Raw genomic sequence first — 22,668 nt, forward strand, 5'->3', positions numbered from 1 at the left:
AAACACTGAGCCTGCCATCACCACCACAGCTCCAGTGATCTTCACTGAACTGCCACATTAAAACCACTACGTGTCATCCTTTCCAAAACTCAAATTCAAGGGGATCGGACCCCTTCACATCTCCATTGGACACCTTACCTCCCTCATTCACTCTGTGCTCACTGCACAGAAGCAACCATGGCGATCGCCGATGTTCTATTTTATGACCACCACCGTGTCTTGTCTTCCCCATTTCTAATAAGCCAGACCGTGAACATCAACCTAGACGTGGAGCTTGCATTGCACAGTGGTTATTGCCACTGTTCATCGTCTTCTTTGACGAGTTATCGTCGATTCCGACTAAGATGAGGCCCAAGAACACTAAATTTAACTTTCCTCATCGAGATTATGGGTGTATGACTCAGTTCATGTGTTTTGGTAAAGGGTTGACGTTGAAATAACTCGGAAGAAGAAAGTTCTACAGTTTTTCCAGCAAAGGTCTGTGACCATTTGACCATCTTTAGGCCATTTTTTTTGCCAACGCCGACATTAACTCGGCCCCAATTTGGTATGGACTTGTTCTCTACATTTCTAGCTTTAATATGGCTTTTGAATCATCGAATTTGGTTGAGAATTAAGCTCAAAATGAGCTTTGAAAGTCGAGGGAAAAATCTGCAAAAATCTAGAAATCGTAGTGACGGCGGGTGGTGGCCGACGCATGGCTGCATGTGTAGCCACCTTGTGGCGGCACATGGAGGAACTTGAGGTCCCTCCTTAGGTTTCTAGACATGCTGAATCCAAATCCAAATCCGCTCTTTGTTTTTCGAAATTTGACAATTTTAAAACAATCCCTTTATTAGCCGTACTTTGTACGAAAAACGTGTTTACACGTTAATACATTATATATTTACGTTAATGGTTTCGTCTCTAGGTGAAACGCATCATAAGGATCTTCAAAGCCTGCGAGGCGAGTTCAACCCGACAACATGATATGTGAATGGGTCTTTGCTTTTAAATATTATATAATTATTTAGTTTCCATTTATACATTTGAAAAAGAATTTCCTACGTATGCCTAGATTAGACTAATGCTTATAAGAATTAGCAAAATGACGAAAAATTACGAAATTATCGTAAATTCTACAGGATACACAAGTATGCATACTTTTACAGGATTTTAATTACGACCATGATTAATATTTTATTTATTACTATTATGTCGATGTGAATTATCGAATCACTGTGGCATGACTATATTTATGTTATCTGCTCATCGTTTGCTACACTGGTGTAAGTGATCTCCCAGGCCAGGGCCAGTCTTTCACGTGTATGTACACATAGCACCGTACGCTCACTTTGGATCCATTGTAGGTGTTAGTCATGTCCTAGATTGCTATAAGCAAATAGGACTCGTATGTGCTGCACATATCGCCAGTCTTCATGTGATTGTAGTGCTAAAGCGTATATCATTACTACACCCAGTCATGTTCTTATCAAAATATCTCTGCATGAATTCGTGTGTTAGCATGTGTTGATGAGCACTCGATATGATGTGTTTGCTTGCAAGATTCCATGATTATGGATGTCATGTGCTTACTTACGAAATATTGTGCCGTATTGAATTCTTGAGATTTTGCAGGCTACGGTAAATATTTTCTTACTATACGTAGTATGTATATCTTGTAAACTATACTTGTTTTACGGCGAGGGGTTATTATGTTTTCGAAAAGGTTTTTACAAAGCTTTGTCTTTAGACCCACTCACCCTTGTTTTTCGCCCCTCCACGTTTTAGTGTTGAGCTTTCGGGTTGACAAGGATTCTTGGCAAACACTGATACGAAGACTACTTCCGATGGTATAATTCTCAATCTATTCTACTGTACTTTACTTATGCTTTGACATCACGTGTGAAATGGGTTCATTCCCATTCACTAGTGCACTCTTATATTTAGGCACTTTTAGGTTTAAATTTACTCACATTTTCAACATCACTACACTTTATGGCTTCGTCACCCTCTTGGTGTCGGCTAACACAGCTCGATTCGGAGTTTAAGTGGGCATTCCAGGTTGGGATGTGTCATTTGGTATTTATTTGGGTGAAATTTTGATACTTTGTTTTATATTCTTAATGTAGGACACGAGACTTCCTCTTGAGCAAAAAATATTCAAATGGATGAATTTCGGAGTAGTTCTAATTGAAGAACGTTCATGAGTCTTTAAACTTATTTGTATCAAAGATTTAAATTTTCCTTTTAAATTGTTTTCTTTAAATTTGTTTTTAATTAGTTTATTTAAATTTGTTTTTAATATTTTAAAATTCAAAATCAACTTTTTATAAACTTTGTTTCAAGTAATTAATTAAGATTTGGTTTTACATGAATTGTTTTAAATAATCCATGTTGGAACAACCTTGCATGAGCATTCTTACAACAACTATGTTGTTCTCTTGCAAGTATTTGTGTGATTTTAACCCTCTTTTTGCAAGTCCGAAAAGTCCTATCAGTCTTCGACACGCGCCTTCATGAGTCTAGCAGGTTCTCCAACCAATAAGCTTTGCTGAACACTTTCAAAGGACAAACAGATTTCCATGATGTCTTCACATCTCGTCTATGGCAATGATCCCATCCTATTTTTTGTGGACATTACCTTTAAAACACAGCAAAGCCGTTATTGTTAACCAAGTTCTCAAACATGTCAGTTGGTAAAGTAATTTCGCCGAGAGGAACAGAAGTTCACTCTCAATGAAAGCCCAAATTGTTGGAACCAAATTCGCACACCGTTGTGAATGGTGGTTGTGCACATGCTCGAGTAACCTACAAAATAGTAAACAATTGTAAACAAGCTTATGGCTCGAGGGAGGAAAGGGAGGTGTGCCAGCGAAAGGCTCTCTGACAGCCAAGTTAGTGAATGATTTTAGATTCAAGCAGTGGGCAAGAGAATTGAAATGTTTAGATTGTGTTACCCCGAGATGAACCGTAGATGTGTGTATTTATATCGTGGAAGAGAGACCTTTTTAGGATAGATTCCTCATTCAGCCGGGATAGTCCTAGAGCCTAGAAGTAGATATTGCATCCTCTTAGGAGTTGTGATTACTTGCGGCACTGGCCAATTCCTAGATTGTAGGAATTCCAAGACTTATAGGATCTGATTGAGTCCATATCCAAACCAGATCGCATGTCTTGCGGGATAAGCATGGTCATCCATTGGAATCACTTAGACTCCACATATTGCCCTGAAACAAGGTGATGGCAGCACAACTGCTCCATTTGATACAGTTTCACTCGGAACTGGTGAGTCCATGATCAGACTTCTAAGGTAGCTGTATTTGGATCAGCCTTACTCTGGTCCTGAAAAAATCATGGTCCCGCCCATACTATTTTGCATATAATAGAGGGTCGGAGATCCGTTAAGTGTGGTCATTCAGGGATGTGTTAAAACACATGCATGTGTTTTAATTTGGGCTTATCCCTATCTTAGGAAAAAAGTTGTGCCAAATTTTTGGTAGATTTTATTAGTTGATAATTTTAGTTATGCTTTCATGCATATTATGCCTTCATCACCCATCCGGGTGATGGCAACATCCCTTGGTTTCAATGTTCACTAGGTATCGAAATTAGGGTGTGTCATCTTTACATCGAAGCAATATACTTGACAATTTGGAATTTTAACATCTATTTCAACTTGAGGGGTACTTGTCGCTACATTTTATGACCGATTACCTTTTAAATATTTATTTTAATTAGGGAACTTTCATGAAAAGGGTTTGGACTAAGTTTATTTTAACCAAAAATCATGCAATAACTTTATTTAATGAAAAACCCTTAAATTTTAATAAAAAGGACAAAAAAAACTTAATTTTTAATGAACATGACACAATAAAAAAATAAATATAAAAAAAAAAAACCTAACGAGCGCAGGTCCTATACACTGTTTATGAAACTTCACTATTTATGAAACTAAACAGTACTATACTATCTATTGGTCCAATTTCATAAATAGTGTCTAGTTTTTTGTGCACTTTAATAAATAGGGTCTAGTTCTTAATCATGTTTCATAAATAATGTCCAGTTATTGGGTCTAGTTTCATAAATAATGTATAGTAATTGGTACAATTTCATTAATAGTGTCTCTTTCTTGGTTCAGTCCCATAAATAGTGTCTCGTTATCGGTCCAAATTCATAAATAGTTCCTAGCTCTTGGTCATGTTTCATAAATATTGTCTAGTTCTTACTCCAGTTTCATACATAGTATATAATCTAGTTTCATAAGTAGTTTCCACCTATTGGTTTAGTTTTGGAAATAATGTCTAATTCTTGTTTTCATTTCATAAATAATGTCTACTTATTGGTCCAGTTTCATGAATAATGTCTATTTATTGATGAAGTTTTATAAATAGTTTAATTCTTGGTTCAGTTTCATAAAGATTGAAACTTAGACCCTTTTTGGTCCTGTAAAAGCACTCATTGCACCGAAAACGATGAACCTAGAAATGACTCTTTAGATCAAAACCTTGAGAAGAATATGTTCTTAGTAATTATATTTAAAAAGCTGTTTTCAATTACCAAATTAAAATTTCCTCACTTTTTCCATATACCTACAATAATAAATGTAGTTCTCCATCCAATTTCTTGAGTTTGGGTGTCATCTTGGAGAAATTTTTCCTTGTGCTCGTAACACAAATGGTATATCACGTGTTATTATATAAGTGGTGGAAAATTTTATTTTTTATGTTATTAATTTTTTAACACAAGAATCTCACAGCTTGTGTAGAGTGTACCACTGACACACCCAGACCGAGGTCAGGGCATGCTAGCCGTCACGTGGAAGTGACGTAACCATGTGCACAGTGCGGAAGCTAATAAAATAATAATAATAATAAAAGTCCGAATAAATAAAAACCAGCTTAACACAAAGTAAGAACATACATGTGCAAGCGAAAGTGTGAAAAACAAAGTTCAGAGCTCGAAGACCTAATGCAGTCCGGGAGAAACAACACTACATAAACACACCCAAAGGTGGTCCTACACTGGTGGTAATCTGTCAGATATGCCGGGAAAATCCTCTAGGGAGCCACCACAAGTACTAGCCAACTAGAACCTGGAGGGGCGCAAAACAAAAAGTGTGAGTGGGCAAAAACAAAGCTTTTCAAAAACCATTTCATAAACAAGATTCTAACCCCTCGCCGTAAAACCTGTATACTTCCCAGAAAACATAATATACATATATATAAGTCATGCTCAGAAAATATGCCATGCCAAATGTCTCAAGATAAAATGCAAGTGCTCAGGAAATGTCAAATCAATGTCATGTAATCTGTCAGCCGGAGTCACCTAACGTGACCTGTACGGCTGAATCTAGAGCTTAAATCTCCAACTCACTAACTATACCTGCACATGAGTCGAAACCACCTAGAGTGGTTTGTACGACAGTACTGGGTGTATAATAAGTACGCTCAAGTGCTACGATCACATGAAGGCTGGGCGAATAATCGTGGGTCACCTACGAGTCGGAACCACCTAAAGTGGTCTGTACAACAGGACTGTGCACCTAACTTGGATCCAAGATGAGCGTGTGGTGTGGGAGGTGAACATCACGTGAAGGACTGTGCCCAACTCTGGGCGGGAGCACTAACACCGGGGGTGCAGGTTATGAGCTCTCTATGCATCTCAAACCACTACTAAACATAAATATAAATCATAACTCATCTGGCACTTACCTGTGCATCCGCAGCACCAAACATATATATACATATGCGACTAATAATGCGTAAATAAATGGCAAACAATAAGCATGGCATGTAAACGTATAAACGTTTCATTTCACTTTCTGGGAAAAGCATAAGTGTATAGGTATATACGGAAAACCAAAAGCCCACTCACTGGTATGTAGAAGGGTCGTAACCCCCTTGCCTCGAATGACCGCGCTCGTCCTCGGGATAGGTCTCACCTATATGCGAAACAACTATAAAAACGTTAATTTTAAAGCACATAACCAACATCACGAAATAACTTCTCATACAATGCTCAAATGGGGTGTATGAATACACCAACGTGATCTACTCAACCTCAGGAACATCCCCATATTTTTAGAAAAATTTTCTGACGCCGCACGCGCCCCCACGCGCTGGCCAAGGCACGGCCACACGCGCTGCCCATGCGCAGGCACGTGCCTGGCACATTGACGGCGTCAGTTAACGCCGTCAGGAATATTCCGTTAACTCTGACGGATTCTGTTAATGCCGTTAGGAATATTCCGTCCAAACTGACGGAATATTCCGTCCAAACTGACGGAATATTCCGTCATCTTCTCCGGCGAAACTTCGGCGCCGGAAAATCGGGAAAACTTTAAAACCTTGTATCTTCTTCGTTTTTCAACCAAATTTCACAAAATTGGTACCAAAATAAAGCTTACAACGAGAGGAACAAATCCATACCACTTTCAAGCACTAAAACCCACGGAATCTCGCCGGGAAAACACCACCAACGCCGGCCAAGCTTGAAACTCACGATCCTGATGTCCAAAACCTTCAAACGAACCACCCCAAGCCTTCTAAGGACCTCACCAAGCTTCCTACAAGCTTGAAATTCCCAAAAACACAAGAATTACCGTGTGCATGAACAGTGACCAAATCGGGGTATCCCGAGTTCGACGTGAAAATGAAGGTATCCTTACCTGAAATGGGTATGGTTGAACTCCCAAGGACCTCACGAGCACGAATATGTAATTTGTTTCCTCGATCTGTGAAGGTTTCAATGGTTTTGGGTGTGTCCGTACATGTGGGGATAGAAATGGGAGAGAGAAAGGGAAAGGGACAGAGATACAGGACAGGGAAAAGGGTGAGGGGGTGTGGGAGAGTGTGTGTGGTCCAAAACCAACCAAACAAAATCCAAAACAACCACACAACGAAACAACTATAATAGGGGCAAAATCGTCATTTCACAATATTAAATTAAGCAATATGAAACAACATTAAACAATATGAAACAATATTAAATAATATTAACCAACATAAAAATTATACAACATAAAAAAAACATTTAACAACATAAAATTTAAACGCCTACTCCATGCTTCTTTTGGCCCAATGATGTTCAACAAGATCATGTTGTAGGTACTTGGTTGTGGCATGAGAACGTATCATTCTATAGCACCTCATGTACTCATTTATAGAGATACTACTCATTTGCGCCCATTTTTCTTCCAATTTGGAATTGGATGAGGACCCCCAGTTGGAATCTGAAGAGGATCCAAAGTTGGAATTCATTGCAAACTTGAATTGAAATAGATTGAATTCAAAGTTGTGTGAATTATGGCCCAATATCCACCCTATTTATAGCAAAAAAAAATTTAAATCCAACGGCTAGCTGACGTCGTTGGATTTGAATTTAAGTTGTAGTTTTTAAATAATAAATTATATTTGGCCCTTTGACCCTTTGGCCCTTAGTTGGAGACTGTTTTTTGTGACAGGGCTAAAACGAGCTCTATGGCCCTTTAGCCCTCGGTTGGAGATGAAGGTAAATATGATCCTGTATTGTTTATTAAAATATTAATATCTTGGAGAACAGAGGGCTAAAACGATTCCTCTGGCCAACCCTAAGTTGGATATGACCTAATGGCCTGAGTTCTGCCATTTCAGCCCGATGAGTCGTTACCCATACAATCAGAGATCCCCGGGCCTTCGCCACAAAGGATTTGCGGGAAGGGGTATTTCCGGAAAATAAATAACAAAAAATATCGTATATTTAAAAGAAACCCACTTCGTCCCGTTCTCAAACAGAAAGAAACGAAGAAGAAATCTGAACGACGAAAATAGATGGATGGGAAGGAACCCTAGAAATCCCAAATTCTGAGAAACCCCCAAATTTCCCAAATCAAAAGAGAAATTAAGGAAGAAATCATTTTTCTTGTTTCCGTTCTCTCTCTCACATACTTGCTTTTACATTTTCTTTTTTTTTTTTTGGATTTTGGTTTTTGTTTTGGTTGTTTTCAGGAAACAACGAACACCGATTCCAGCACTGGGTCTCTTTGTTCCAATTGGGAGAAGCTCTATACAGATTTAGCTTTCTCATCTGTTTTGTGGGTTTGCTTCTTCATAGATGCTGATGCTTTCTCTAATGGTGGGTTTTGCGTTGTCAAATTAGGGTTTTCAATTTGTTCGCTCCCCTTTCTTTGTAGGCCTTTTGATTTTTCGTCGCGGCTGCCGATCAAGCGCTCATTCGTGTAAGTGTCCTTACTTACTTTACCTCTTCGTTCCCCTGCAATGCGTTTTTGCTACTAGGGTTTTGGTTTCGTGCTTTTTTCTGGTTGTTCTGTTTCATTCGATTTGCGGACTTCATCAAAATTTTGGGTTCAGGGTTTCGTATGTACTCTTCCGATGCATTTGACATTGATATGATTCGCATATTTTTTTTTTTTTTTTTGCATAAGATTTGATGTATGTGGTTTTCTCTCCTCCAATTTCGATTACTCATAAATTTGTGAAATTAGAGTGAATGAAAAGAAGAAAAGATCAGATATCGAGGAGGTATTGTTTTGGGTTAACTCATAAATCTTATATGAAGGAGCCTTTTGTAATTTACAGAGTTACGGATTAACTCATAAAAAACCCACCTTGTCCTTTTAGAATTAGGAAGACTATTAGAATCCATATGTGATATGGAATATTGTGTTTGTGTATGCTTGTACACCTATTTAAATCCCTCGATAACTGATTCTCAATATAGCTCCTACAAAATTATTCGAAACTAACTAACTGCCTTTTGCGGATTGAATTTGGAAGCAGAACATCATATAGAGGGAAGAAGAAGAAGAATGATTAAGTACGGGTTGAACCTAAGGGGGCAGCAGAAGAAGCAGCCGACAAGGCCTCCTGTCCCTAAACCTCTGGGTTTTGATGACAATGACGACGACAATGATGTTGAGAAGGAAATATCTCGCCAGGCTTCCAAGAACAAATCTCTCAAGGATATTGAGGAACAGCAGAGGAAGGCACTGGAGCAGGATCCGTCGGTGTTCGACTACGATGGAGTTTATGACCAGATGAAACAGAAAGCCATCCAACCTCGGGTGCAAGATCGTCAAGAGAGAATGGCAAGGTATATTCCTGGTATACAGAGAAAGGCAGAAGAACGAAAGCGAGAGCAGGAGATAATATACGAGAGAAAACTACAGAAAGAGAGAAACCAAGAGGATCACCTCTATGCAGACAAGGAACGCTTTGTCACAGGTGCTTACAAAAAGAAACTTGCAGAGCAAGCAAAATGGGCAGAGGAAGATCGACTGCGTCAACTTCGGGAGGAGAAAGATGATGTTACCAAGAAGAAAGACTTGACTGATTTCTACTTCAACCTTCAAAAAAATGTTGCTTTTGGTGCAGAAAATGTGAAGTCCAGGAAGCTAGAGAAGCAGGAGGAATTAAGCAGGCCGGATAAACATGAAGATAGAGATAGACCAATTACTGTAGCATTGGAGCCATTGGGGCCTTCCAGTGTGAGAGAGGGGCATCTAGAGAAGCAGACCGAATCAGGCAAGCCAGACAAACTTGAAGACAGAGTAATCGCTGCAGCATCAGTGCCGTTGGAGTCTCCCAGGGTGATAGAGGGACATCAAGATGAAAGATTAACCAAGTCTAAACGTCGTGATGAGCTCTCTGAAGAAAAGCAAGCTTCAAATGCATCAGCACAGGAAAAACCGTCAGTTGAACAGCCGCCAGAAAACCAACCGAGTAGTAATCATCATAAAAGAAGTGCAGATGACGTGGCTGCAGCAAGAGAACGCTATCTAGCAAGGAAGAGACCTAAAGAACCATAGAATTTCTGCTTGTCATGAATGTTTGTAAAGGCTGAACGAAAGTAATGTTTGATACCGGGAGGGATGCAATTTCGGATCCGATAATGCACTGTCTATTGTATGTTCTTGTGTGTTTTGTTTAAACGTTTCACCATTTGACTGGATCATGTTAGGTGATAAGATGAATAAAAGAATGATGGTTGGTACACTATGCGGAGAGGCAAAAATAAGGACAAATTTTTCATGGTATATCGTGTATATACTAATGGAATATCTTGTATTTGATATGAAGCGTTTACGGATCAATGAATTTTCAGATTTAAATTGAGACATCAACTCACTGGTTCAAATCCTCTCAGTTCTCGTAGTTTAGATCAATTTAGAGTAAATTATCTTGTCGTTCGTCAAAAAACATATCAACCATTTTGTTCTTGAAGACATCACAAAACAGATCCCTCTGTCTTATTATTTGTGGTTGGGTCAAGATTTTTCGTGCCTATTCTATTTTTCACTTAACATGAAAGAATGATAGGAACTTCCATAAGAGCAAGTTCATCCTAATTTTAATCCCCTAAGGAACAGCCCATTTATTCCCCTCCCCACACCCTCTTCCCCCCAACCCCAAAATCCCAATGATTTCCAACGATGGCCATTAGATTTCCAACAGTAAAAAAAATTTGAATTTTAAAACCAAAGGCTAATGGCGTGGCAAAATTCTGGACCATTCGATTTCCAAATCAAGGGTCCAAGTTTCTCGGCCTAAAAAAAAAGGAAAAAGTTAGAAATCTTACCGTTGGCCATGTGTCCAAATTTGGGCTGTTTTGAAATCCAACGGTCCGGATTTTTTAACTTAATAAAAATTTATAAAAAAAAATGTTAAAAATTACAGAAAAAATAAAACAAAAAATTATAATTTCAAATAATGACATGTGACGTGACGAGATTGGTTAAAAATTCAATCTATTTTTTAAAATTAAAAATAAAATTATTTTATAAATTTTTTTTAATACGAATTGCTTAGACTATTCAATTTACGAAGATGCACTTAGACAGTTACTGTTCATTACAATCAATTACTGTTCATTTCGGTGGATTGAATTGACCATTGCCTAGAAGGTTTTTAGGAGCGGGAATGCTCTAAAAGCTGTAGATAAACTCAAATTTTCCTTGAAGCTAATCCCCAGTAGTGAACTTATTAGGTGCGAATAAGGGTCAATGATTCACCACGCATCATAATTTGAGAGGCACTTTAATGCATTATTTCAAATGCCTCTCTCAAGTGCGATAATTGCAAGCCAATAGCTAGTTTGTAATCCACGTGCTATAATATGAGTCAGTCATTCAAGATTGATATTTCATAGATCTAAGGTATAAATTTAATAAATAGGTATGCGTCTTATACCACAAGTGGACTATCGCAAACCGAATAATACACATCAAAGAAAAAAACGTCCCTCGGGCAATATAAATAGGTAACACACATCAAAAGCCAAAATCACACGCTGATTAAACATATCATTATCCTTTGTTAATCACTTTCTTCATCACTTTCCTGTATGTCTAAGTGATTCATATTCCTTTCCAGTGGCGGAAGCCCATCGTCGGAATCACAAGAGTCGTCATCTTCACCGAGAGAGGACAGGTCTGCTCCTCCTGTAACAGCAGAAAACAGACGTGCTGAGATTATCATACTTTTCCCTACAAAGATGCTCTTTGGAGAGATATCACCTCCGTTCAATTGAATTGCAAAACACCTTGCTAAGGCCACTTAAGCAAATTGGCACCCTCAATTGTTGCCCAGATAAACCGAGTGAACGTGTATAGTCTTAGTACTATGTTGGTTACAAAACCTGGTAACGAATTTAAGCAATATTTACAACACAAGACCAGACAATCTCATCCGGTGCAAAGGAAAGGGTCAAATGTTGGTTGATAGGTCAGGTCTCTGTGAATAAGTGCCAAACAAAAGGTAGGGGGCACCCTTCATCAACCACCAACCCAATACTGTATTAAGATGAACAGGCTGACGAGCAGCATACAACCACAAATAAAAGTAAAATAGAAGACCCTACAAATATGAAAAGGATTCAAATGAAATGCTCCTGAAATCTTATGGGACATGAGTCGAAACAACAGATCAAACCTGATGTCTTGTAAAAAGAATTTACTTTCTGTTTATAAAAGTAAAAAGTACCTTTTACTTCTCTAGGAGACTTTGGAACCTGACTGGTTTGTGAAAGCCAATCATTTTGGACTGAAATTATTTCAGCACTATTTTCACATTTGGAGTATGCCTTCAGAAGTTCCCTGCATTGATACCATGATAATAAAGTGGTCATTACTTGAACGTTAAGCGGTTGGATACAGTTGAATTTCAGCCACTAATCTCATTAGAAAACACTAGTCAATCTGGGATTGTATGGAACTTTCGTTTTTAACCTGACGTCAGTCATAAATTACATTGTTTCCTAGAATTACAATATCTAAATCGTCTGAAACTGTGAGGCCAGAGACCGAGGAAGAAAATCCCGAAGAGAGTAACAACCTAGATCAATCTGGAAGTTCAAAAACTAAAAAGATATTGATTTAGCTAAGATCATTTTTCTTTACTCAAACATGACCAAATTATACTAAAGGCATGTCCTAAAAAGTTAGACATCATTTCGTTAATTGGTTGTACATTTTCTTCGTCAGCTACATGTTTGAATTGACACAGCTCTAATTTCTTACCTGGACGATGATTTCTGATGAACATATATGCAAAACTAAATACAAAACCCAATAAAAGATAATCACATACCTATTGAGGGACAGGAAAGCATGACCCCATTTGAACTTTCCGAGCAACAAATTTGCAGTTTCTTCTTCCCCACTGTAAAATCGTATAAAAGAAACATTTAAGAAAAAAAATCAACTGCATGTCTGGCAGATGACAGATCAAACTGTTGAGCCAAATAGACGCCAAATCCTAAGTTGGCCCATTTTCAGGGAATAAATTGGCTGAAAAATAGTTCAGAGCTTAAATTGACAATCACGTGATAATTAAGCTATTCTATGGAAAACCCTAAAAGTCATAAAACTTTAATAAGTTTTATTTTAAGAAAGTGAAAGAAGTAAACATAAGAGATTGAACTGGTGTAATTAAGGACCAAAAAGGTATCAGCTTCTGCAAGGTAATGAAAAGAGATTCTAGTACCATATGAACAAAGCCGCAGATAATGCCTCCACACAAGATAGTTGACAGGGTCGACCATAATTTACTGGATTTGCTGCTACAAGCCAAGGCACTGCAAATTATATGATTTGTAAATGTTAGTGAGCTGGTAAGAAGAAAACTGTCAAACACAGAAATTCAACTTCATGCATGTGAGAATACTAGTAGCTTATTTACAATCAATTTTGTGATCCATTAATAACACCATATAACATGATTATAACAAGCAGAAGAATCAATTACATTATAAAAATGATAAACAAGGTTGCTATCAATCTAGACTAGTAGCGAACAGATAATTATCACATTAGGCAGACGAACTTTAATTAAACATGGTTGCTCAGCCTAGAAGCAATGCATATCAGCTCTGTGAGCTAACTTTCTGTGTCTCTGTTTAGAAAGGCTATTCTAGTGTTGCTAACGGTATGCGACTGGTAAGAAAAACGTCACGGTAACAGGTTGCATTGCAATACAAATATAACATCTACAAGGAATGACCACATGGAAATTATTTTATCCTGAGAACGAGTCTACAATAAGAGCGCTCTGTGTCACACTCACTTACACAATACTGATGGCATTTTTAAAAAAGGTACATAGCACATATCAGGCTCTAATCTTGAAGCTAACCAGTTGTGTTTTAGAATTACATAGCAAAAAGCCAGACAAATAATGAAAATAACTAAACACTTTAGTTAGAAACTGATAAATTCTTTTGGAATTTCTTCAATCACTCTCCCAGTTAGTAACAGTATTTTCAGTTTCATAGTTTGCTAGGGCAGTCTATATGCATTTTCTTCATGTATTTATTTATTTTTGTTACTCCAAAGGAATTTTTAATTTCATTTTCTATACTTACAGACACAGAGAATCAGTGTGGGCGAGAGACTTCAGAGGCTTACACACACTTCAAAGGATACAGTTTCCACCTTTATTCTTAGATTTATGACCAGGGTTTTATTTGTTAATGGTAAAATCTTGTATGGTATAATGAATCACCATGTGTAATCTTAGACTCTTTTCATTTTTTGTTAATATAAGAGTACACATGAAGACTAAGCTCCCACCGAGTTATGCATTTGAAACTGTCTTTGGCATATCAAATTTGTATTCTCATATTTAATGTTTTCATAGTGCATATCATTTTTTTAATAGACATGTTGGACACTCCTGGTTGTCTGTAGCCCCATATCATACTATAAATAACCTACTCCAAGCTAGCTAATTGATTGAAGAACCAAAGCTCATACAGAGGCGAGGAGCAGTGCAACGCAGCTTCACAAATGGTACATCATCCAAGCGTGCCCAAGAGCAATCCACAACAGCCAATCCTTTTCGCTGGATTAAACTATAATCTTCTCTTGAGACACAAAGCGTCCCAACTGGACTGCAGAAATGGAAAACAACACTAGTAAAAGAATGCATATATGCACCTTAATGAACCAAGAAGCAGTAATTGTCATTTCAAATGCATAAACTGTTTAGTGAAAGGAACAGCAGAATTCATATGTGTTTCTATGATGAACCATGAAGTAATGAATGTCATTTTAAAAGTATAAACTGTTCAATGGAAGGAACAAAGGTGCTACTATAAATTTCCATTAGAATATAAATTTCAATTAGAACTATAACAAGAGCCTCTCCTAAAGCTCAGCTTAACCCAATATCTCTCCTAAAGAAACGGGGCAAAAATTCTTCAAAAACTGAAACACTCATTCTTTAGAGCTCAGATATATCATTTAGGGTGGAAATGTAGATGAAGCGAAATTGATAATTTGAGGGTAATGCAGAAGGCTATAATGATTCAACCTCTCCCATTACACCATCAGAAAGATCAAGTGATGCTCGCTTGATTTTTGGAATATAATTTATTTAAAATTTTCTGTATAATATTCCAGTGCAGCAAGATACTGATATAAAACTAACACAATACAACATGACATTATTAAAAAAATGTAATTAACATATGGGTATAGCAAGGTAAAACGAAGAAAGTTGAGGTTCCACCATAAAACCAATTGGCAATATGGGAGTAGCCCACACATGCAAGGTCCCGTATTTCTCCGATCTGAGATTCACTCTCAGTACAAGATAATTTTTTAAAGTACCTCAAAACAATGCCTCCAAAACCATTATTGACACGCAATTCCTGCAAGAAACAGTATGAATATTAACACTAAAGAAATTGCAAAAGCAAAACCATATAATAAATCTTAAATTCCATATCCAGGTTTTACAGTTTAAGGAAAATGCATTTGGTACCATGTCACAGTTTTGTTTGTCCCAACAAGTTCTCACATTTAAATATTATGTACTTAATTGTGTCATAGTTGTAACCCAGTACACTCCAAAACATTATAGATCCGTGGCAGAGCCACCAAGGGACCAGAATGGTCTCCAGCCCATCCTGCCTTTTTTTCTTCTTGCTACTATAACAGATGGTGTTGCTGCATATCAGTCTAATACTCTTAAAATTCAGGTGTGTTCTCAATCCAAACTCTTTTTCATTCCAGGCCAGCCTCCTTTTTCTCTCTGTCCCTCTTTTGGCGGTGCAGTGTTCTCTTTCCCTCCTTATTCTATCAACTTTTCTTTGGCTTTAACTTATATTTTAGAAAATTTCTTGCTTGCTCCTTACCTCATATTCGGGTTTATGGCTTTGTGCAATGTTTTTAGTTCTCTCTATTGAATTTAGGACCTTTCAATTTTTATGCAAATAACTTCGTTCTCTCATGTTTTATGTTCAAATTACCATATATATGAGAGGCCCTACCACACATTAAATCCTAGCTCCGGCACTTTTATAGATAGTTTAATAGACCAAGAGTTAAAGGCAATCTTCATATATTTGGTCATGAATAGGCTCAAGTGCTCATAGTGCGAACTAGGAAAACTTAATCAGGACAAAGTCAAGAAAAAGATCGATAAACTTCAACAGTACGCAGGAAAAATTCTTGTAATGTCATAGAACAACATAAATAAGATAGAGCTTCTACAAAAGAGTTATTGTTTTTCACTGAAAAGATGTAAATTCGACCTAATTCTCATTTCAATACTTCCCTTCTACAATTGAAAAAAAAAAAAATTGTACACATAATATCTAACAAAGATTTCAATACACTAACCCTATAGCCAATTGATCAAATCATACAAACGATGACAATTTACCATCCACATTAAAGATGAAAACTTTATAGAGATGACCACAAGCCAATTCTTTTAACAGATGGAAAAAAAACCTAGGTAACATACAAATTTTAAAAGCGAACGAGTGATTCAAAAAAAAAAATAAGCAGGCACTTACTTTCAAAAAGCCAAATCTTGAAAGCTTGCGTCCCGTGCATCTTTTTGCATCACATTGGCCAAAATCCTGAATCAACAAAACAGCACCAATTGATTTGAGGTTCACAGAATGGACTGAAATTAAGGATAACATTTGAAAAGTTCATTTTAGCTGAACAGAGTAAGGCCACAGGATTCGGATGTTATCTCAAACAAATTAGTCGAAATCAAATGCAGTAGATTTGTACACCTTCTAAATATGAACAGAAGTCATTGCAATTGAACTATAATCGAAAATAACAATCTAAGACGAATATTATAGGTAAAAACAGAGACAGAAAAGCACACCAATTTGAAGAGAAAAGAGAAGTTTAAGGGAAAAACAAAGCTTGTAGTAAAAGAAAAAGCAAAGAAATGCATACCCACATTGCAAGCTGGATTTTGGGACCTGTTGCTGTTGGCTCCTCTTCAGTAGCTGCAGTACCAACCAAAAAGAAAATAATAAAAATAAAAAACCCAATGAAACCACAGCAGGAATTATATCAAACACCTTGTGTGCAATAATGGAAACAAAATTGGAGACCTTGATCAGACGGTAGGGATTCGTCAGACTGTGGAAGATGGTGATGGGTCCGGCTAGATTGCCCACGGTCACGGTGAGGCGGCTTATGGTTCTTGAACCGCTTGTTGTTACCCATTTCCTTTGCTTTCTTTTGCTTTTGCTGCGGAATCTGCGCAAGCGTTCTTAGCTCTCCTCAGACAGGGTTTTAGGGTGGCTCGTCTGGTTTGCTTGCTGGGCTTTTGTTTTTCGTTTGTTGCGAATTCAATTAGAATTTTGATAAATTTTAACAGATTTTTATATTATTTAGCGAGAAAATTTTCATGGCATTCGGTTCACGGGTTATGGGTTATAATATAAAGCACTGGAATACTGGAATAAACAGATTTTACTTGCATTATCCTACCTAGAATCGTCCGTGTTTTGAACACACACAAAAAAAAAAAAAAACATTTTCAATTTGATAGGAGTGTATTAATGTGACTTTGGTATCTTATTTCTCTATATTTACTTGGTTAATTTTTATTTGTTATATTGTTTTCCGTTATTTTCGTTTTATTATAGGTTTAGTTACTAAAGTTGACAATTAGAGGTTAATTGGAGCAAAATGGAGCGGTTTTAGAGTTGGTTTGGATGGCATGCATGGAAAGAACTAGGGTTGGACGTTTTTGGAGTTTGAATGGTGCTAAGCTTGTGCAAAAATTTGGAGGAATTGAAGTTGAGGCTTGGAAGACAAGGAAATGCACAAGGAAGAGGAGTCTTGGTTGGAGTGAAACACAATAAAAAAGATTGGCAGCTGATGTGCATTTCATCTTATCATATCTCTAGCTAAATTAAAGAGTCCTAATCACTTTGAATCACTCTCCAACTTAATACTTAGAGTCCTATTATAATCCATAACTCTCTTACAACATATAGCTGAATTAAAGAGTCCCAAAATTCTCTTACAAACATATAGATACTTATATCCAGACTTTTAAGGAGACAATTCCTTCATCCACACACAACCACTTTCTGTCTGCCATTCCTACCATTCATCATCTGCATCCATTCAAGCCGTTTCTACTATTGAAGATACATGAGTTCTTAGTTTCTATCTTTATTTAGTTTCGATGATTATTGTAAGTTGTTTTCAATTATCACAAACATGTGTAACTACTTTCTGTTTAGCTAGAGGTGAATTCGAAATCATGAACATAATATTTATATGAATTGGTTGCATCCAGCCAGTTATTGTTTCATAAAATGTGAATGTGATTTTATTATCTATGTTTATTGATAACTTATTATTGTATGTCTATTAAGAGGGCCACTTAGTTTGCATGTAGGAATTGATGCTAGAATACAAGGTAATTTCACATAATCGTCATGAACTTGTATTCGCAAATAATAAATCACTAGTCATGATTGAGTTAAGTAAATTCTTTGGAGGAGTATCATGTGTCATAGATACAAATGTTTGTCAATACTTATGATTTTCATAGAGTTTCATAATATTTGATGTAACAACCCATCTCGATTTTATCGGAACGAATGGGGTATTTTCGTTCTTTTAAAATTGATTTTTGGGTCTTAATTGGTGACCCCAAGGGGCCCACCCCTTGATTTGTGTCCCTCAGTCTTTCTCTCTCTCTCTCTCCTCTCTCAGTTCTCTCTTGTCCCTCCTTTTCCCTTGTCTTTCCCTCTCGACTCTCTGTAACTCTCTTCTTCCCTCTTCCCCGAACTCACACACACACACACACACACCCAGTCACCCCACACCCAAGGAGACTTCGACGACGACACCACCACACCACTGTACCACGCTCTCTCTCTCTCTCTCTCTCTCTCTCTCTCTCTCTTTCGCATTCTCTCTCTGCATAGTGGTACCCCCACTGTTTGGAGTTCGACTCCGGCAAGATTTTGAAGGAAGATTTGTGAAAAACATGTTCATTTAAGCAACATCAATAACATGCAATTAACAATTAAAGGCGGAATCATGCTTGTATGCACTTAAAACAAAACATTTACCCATGAAATTCAAAGCCTAGTAGATAGGTGAACCAAGACTCAACTCAAAACAAAGTGAGTTGAGAAATCAATACCTTTGTAGATTCCTCTTTGCATAAGCAAAGGCTAATCACCCAAAGAGAGGGCCTTCATTCCTTGCATCTTAGATCCATGGATTTGGATGGATGAAAAGGTTTCTCCAAGTTCCCAAAATTGAGAACCTCTAATGATTCATCACCAAGGCATAATGAAGAAGAAATGAGTGACCTTGGAGGAGTTTGATTGCTAGATGATCCCTCCAAGATGGCCGAAATTTTTTAGAGAAATGAGAGCTTGTGTTCTCATCCTTTCCCCAAAAATAACCCTTAATGAATTTTGGCTATTAAGTCATACTTATTCCTTAATTCATTTGAGTGGCAAACTTGTAAATAAGTCCAAAACCACTCCTTCTCTAACATGGCCGGCCTAAGGGGATTTATTGGGCTATTTGGGCCTTTGTGAATCATTATTCATTAAGTTGTCATACAACTTAAGTCAATGGACTTGACGTTCGAAGCCCATTGGGCCTTAAGGTCCAAAACTATCCCGAGGTCTTTTAACGAACTTATTCGTTTGATTAATTAACATATTAATTAATCCTTGCCATAAATAATTAAACCATTTAATTATTCTTACTCATCTCCGTTGAATCTTCAATCTCTACCTTACACGGTGTACGATCCATTAGGTTCCTTTTAGCGAGGCAGTGGGCGATTCAAACTCTTTCAAATCGATTGTGGATTGAAACTTACTTTCAATTCTCCCTTTAGTGTTTATACACGTTTAGGGCTTCCACAAACCATGGTTGACGCCTAGCAGCATGTCATGGTTACCCAAGCTAATCAGAAGAGGTGGAGAACCTATTCAGTTTTAGGATTACAAATGCAATACGGTTTTTCTCTAATGCAATACTCTTGACCACATTGTTTGGTTTGATAGTTTATTCATGTCTACTATCCAATGTGAATCTTGTACTTATATGATTACCTTGAATGTGATCTGGAACGCATTCCAACATCTCATTTATACTCTGGCCAGAGATTCTAAATCATATCATAGAGTATTCTCCCTCAAACAGTTTGAAGGTTAGAGATCCCTTGTTGCGCATTCACTTGCCTCCATGGCTAAGTGGCTTAACCCCGACGATGCCGTGGACACCCTGATAGAGTGACTTTGACATAATCAAAGATCAAGTACCTAACCACAAGACAGCTGTGATGCCTCAGGTCAAAGGACTACTTTGCATTATCCCAAACATGAGTTCTCATGTGACATGAATATGAGAACTCCTCGTTGATCGTGTTCAGTGAACTCATTCTCTATTGAGCACCTACATGCTTGTCTTGGTGTCACTCACACCAATGACTCGAGACTAGTCACTCTCCCTGAGAGAAGACACAGCACGTACTGATCTTAACGGACTGTCAATGCCCAATTGGCAATCCTATGATCAGGAACGTTTAGGATGTGTCTACGAAAGAATGGTCTCATGAATCTAACTTCTTTAGATCGCATTCTCCCAATCACATATTCCTTGGACTTATCGTTTAAGCATATAACATTTATATGAGACGGCTCAAACAATAATGTTTGCCCTTAATATTAAACTAGATTAGTTTAACATGTGAAATGTCCATAAAGTATCATCATATGATTGGTTTTAGGGCACATTTCCAACAGATTTCTCATCCCTCGACCTTGGTAAGCTTCGGAACTCTCTCTAATCTTTCTCTTCGATCGATCAAACCCTAGTTAGGACTCATTTTAGGTGCTTTGGTGAAGGTTTGTAGTAAGAAACAACTCGGAGGTGTTTTCCCAGTTTTACCAACGAGTCTGATGGCTTTCGGGCCAATTTCTAGCCAAACCATGGCAAGTTGGCCGACGTGCAAGGTATCAATCTCTTCGTCTCGCTGAGTACTACAACTTTCCTTTGAATCTTACCCAGTTTTCTGGCGACCTCGGCGACTTCAAGGCGTTTTCTGGCCGTCGTGCGAGGTACCATTCTCTTCATCTCGTCGAGAACTATGATTTTTGTTTTTGAATCACATTTCTTTGAGTGTTGACAAAGTTATGAATGTTTAAAGTTTGTCCAATTTTCCGGCCGAAATCCAGCCTTCTTCTTCTTGAGGTCAGGCGACCCACCAAACTTAGGCCCTTTGGGCCGTAACCAACGTCGGGCCTTGGCCCGCTAAAACCTCAAACCCAAATCCTTTTAAGTCTAGGCCTTGGGCCAGATTACCCAAGCCCAACCCAATTATTTGATATTTATTTATTTATTTGTTTATTTTTCTTTTAAAACCCAAAGGCCCTTGGGCCATTTGAATAGGGCCTTCGGCCCTAAACTTAAAGCCCTTTTGGGCAACCCTGAAACCTTTGGGCTTTGGAACCCAAAGCCCCTTTAAGCCCTCACCCATTAACCTAACCTTTAGCCCTAGCCCAAGTCTTTACAAAACCCTTTAACATTTCAAACCCTAAACCCTAACCGGCCCATACCCTTTATGGGGAATATTCCATTAGGGAATATTTTGTTAGGGAATATTCCTTGGAATATTCTTTATGTTGACTTTTCGAAATTTACCTAGGACCATTCTTAAGGTAATTCGACAATCTGAATCCGTTTTTGACATGCTTACTGAGGCTAGATTGAATTACTACTATTTTTCCTATAACCCTTGTTCTTTATAGAATATTTGATGGATGACGATATACTATTTAGAACATGTTTAGAACACCTTTTCATAGCATAGATAATGGATGACTTTATACTATGAAGTTGCTTTTTAAATATATGTATGTTCAATAGTTTTGTACTTATCTAGTGGTCCCTATTCCGCTACGGGGCGAGGGATAGATTCTGTCCCGGGTGACGGTTACGGTGTTGGCATAGGCCTTGAAGGCTTTTTCCTCTGGTAATTAGCCCAAGGATGGGGAGCTGGCACGGGGCCTGAAGATGATTTTCCTTTGGCAATTGGCACACAGATGGGGAGCTGGCATGGGACCTAGAGGGATATTGAACATTCACTAGTGATTACGATAAATATGAGTTATGATTTAAGACATTGCAAGGCATACTAGGTTTCGGAAAACCTATTTTTATCATGATATATGTGTTTTCATAAAACCTGGGGATTAGTATATTGATAACTGTTTTATTATATATATATATATATATATATCAATTTGGTCCACTCATGTTTGTTTTGCGTCCCGTTCAGGACTTAGAATCGAGGCATATAATCCCAGCGTCAAAGCACTTCCGCATTGGTATTTTCGAGTCCTCTATGTAGGACCCATTCTTTTATTCATTCAATTTTATATTATTTCTTTTAATATTCTAGTTAATTGTATGCTCTGAACACGTTCCTTAAATGCATATTCATTATATTTAAATTTATGAGTCTTATTTATTTCTTTTGCTCAACATTTGCATTCAATAAATGGCTTTCGTCACTCTTGGATGTCGGCTAGTACATACCTAGCTTGGTATTCGGGGAATATCGGGATCGAGGTGTGTCATTTGATATGAATATTTATCACGTATCGTAGTTAGATGTCATGAGAGGAATAATTTGACGAGCAAAGCGTTCATTTTCATTGAACTTAGGAAAATTTGAGGCTTAATTAGTGTGTCATTATTAACCTGGGACATTGTCATAACGATTTATAGAAAGAATAACTAGAAATTGATTTGTATGCACATGTTTCATGTGAAGAGAAGAATCCTTTAATTAACTTTTCACCTATTTATCACTCACAACTTAATTCGCTTGTTGTTGTTAGTATGTTTACTTCTCAGGCTTCTCCTCCAAACTCATTTGGACT

At 37.6% G+C, this 22,668-nt stretch overlaps 2 protein-coding genes across 5 annotated transcripts; one reads left to right on the forward strand and one right to left on the reverse strand.

The window, feature by feature from the left end:
• Positions 1 to 7,741: 7,741 nt before the first annotated feature.
• LOC103959265 (nuclear speckle splicing regulatory protein 1) lies at positions 7,742 to 9,974 on the forward strand. 4 transcript variants are annotated; one of them, XM_048581924.1, is made up of 3 exons: positions 7,742 to 8,057; positions 8,153 to 8,197; positions 8,757 to 9,974. In XM_048581924.1, exon 3 carries the CDS (start codon positions 8,789 to 8,791, stop codon positions 9,785 to 9,787), a length of 999 nt encoding a protein of 332 aa, XP_048437881.1. In that variant the 5' UTR covers positions 7,742 to 8,057; positions 8,153 to 8,197; positions 8,757 to 8,788; the 3' UTR covers positions 9,788 to 9,974. The 4 variants fall into 4 exon arrangements, with proteins under 4 accessions (XP_048437881.1, XP_048437880.1, XP_048437879.1 ...); XM_048581923.1 differs by having other exon boundaries at positions 8,760 to 9,974; XM_048581922.1 differs by having other exon boundaries at positions 7,742 to 8,197.
• Positions 9,975 to 11,088: 1,114 nt separating this feature from the next.
• Positions 11,089 to 17,202, reverse strand: LOC103959266 (18S rRNA aminocarboxypropyltransferase). Its single transcript, XM_009371617.3, has 9 exons — positions 16,843 to 17,202; positions 16,682 to 16,734; positions 16,282 to 16,347; positions 15,089 to 15,129; positions 14,231 to 14,367; positions 12,963 to 13,053; positions 12,567 to 12,638; positions 11,961 to 12,073; positions 11,089 to 11,419 (listed from the first exon to the last, which is right to left on the reverse strand). The coding sequence occupies exons 1-9, from the start codon at positions 16,955 to 16,957 to the stop codon at positions 11,295 to 11,297; spliced, it is 813 nt and encodes a 270-aa protein (XP_009369892.1). The 5' UTR covers positions 16,958 to 17,202; the 3' UTR covers positions 11,089 to 11,294.
• Between the last annotated feature and the right edge of the window lie 5,466 nt (positions 17,203 to 22,668).

The sequence above is a fragment of a genome, unplaced genomic scaffold, assembly GCF_019419815.1.
Source record: "Pyrus x bretschneideri cultivar Hongxiangsu unplaced genomic scaffold, Pyrus_bretschneideri_v1 Contig18, whole genome shotgun sequence".
NCBI classification, from domain to species: domain Eukaryota; kingdom Viridiplantae; phylum Streptophyta; class Magnoliopsida; order Rosales; family Rosaceae; genus Pyrus; species Pyrus x bretschneideri.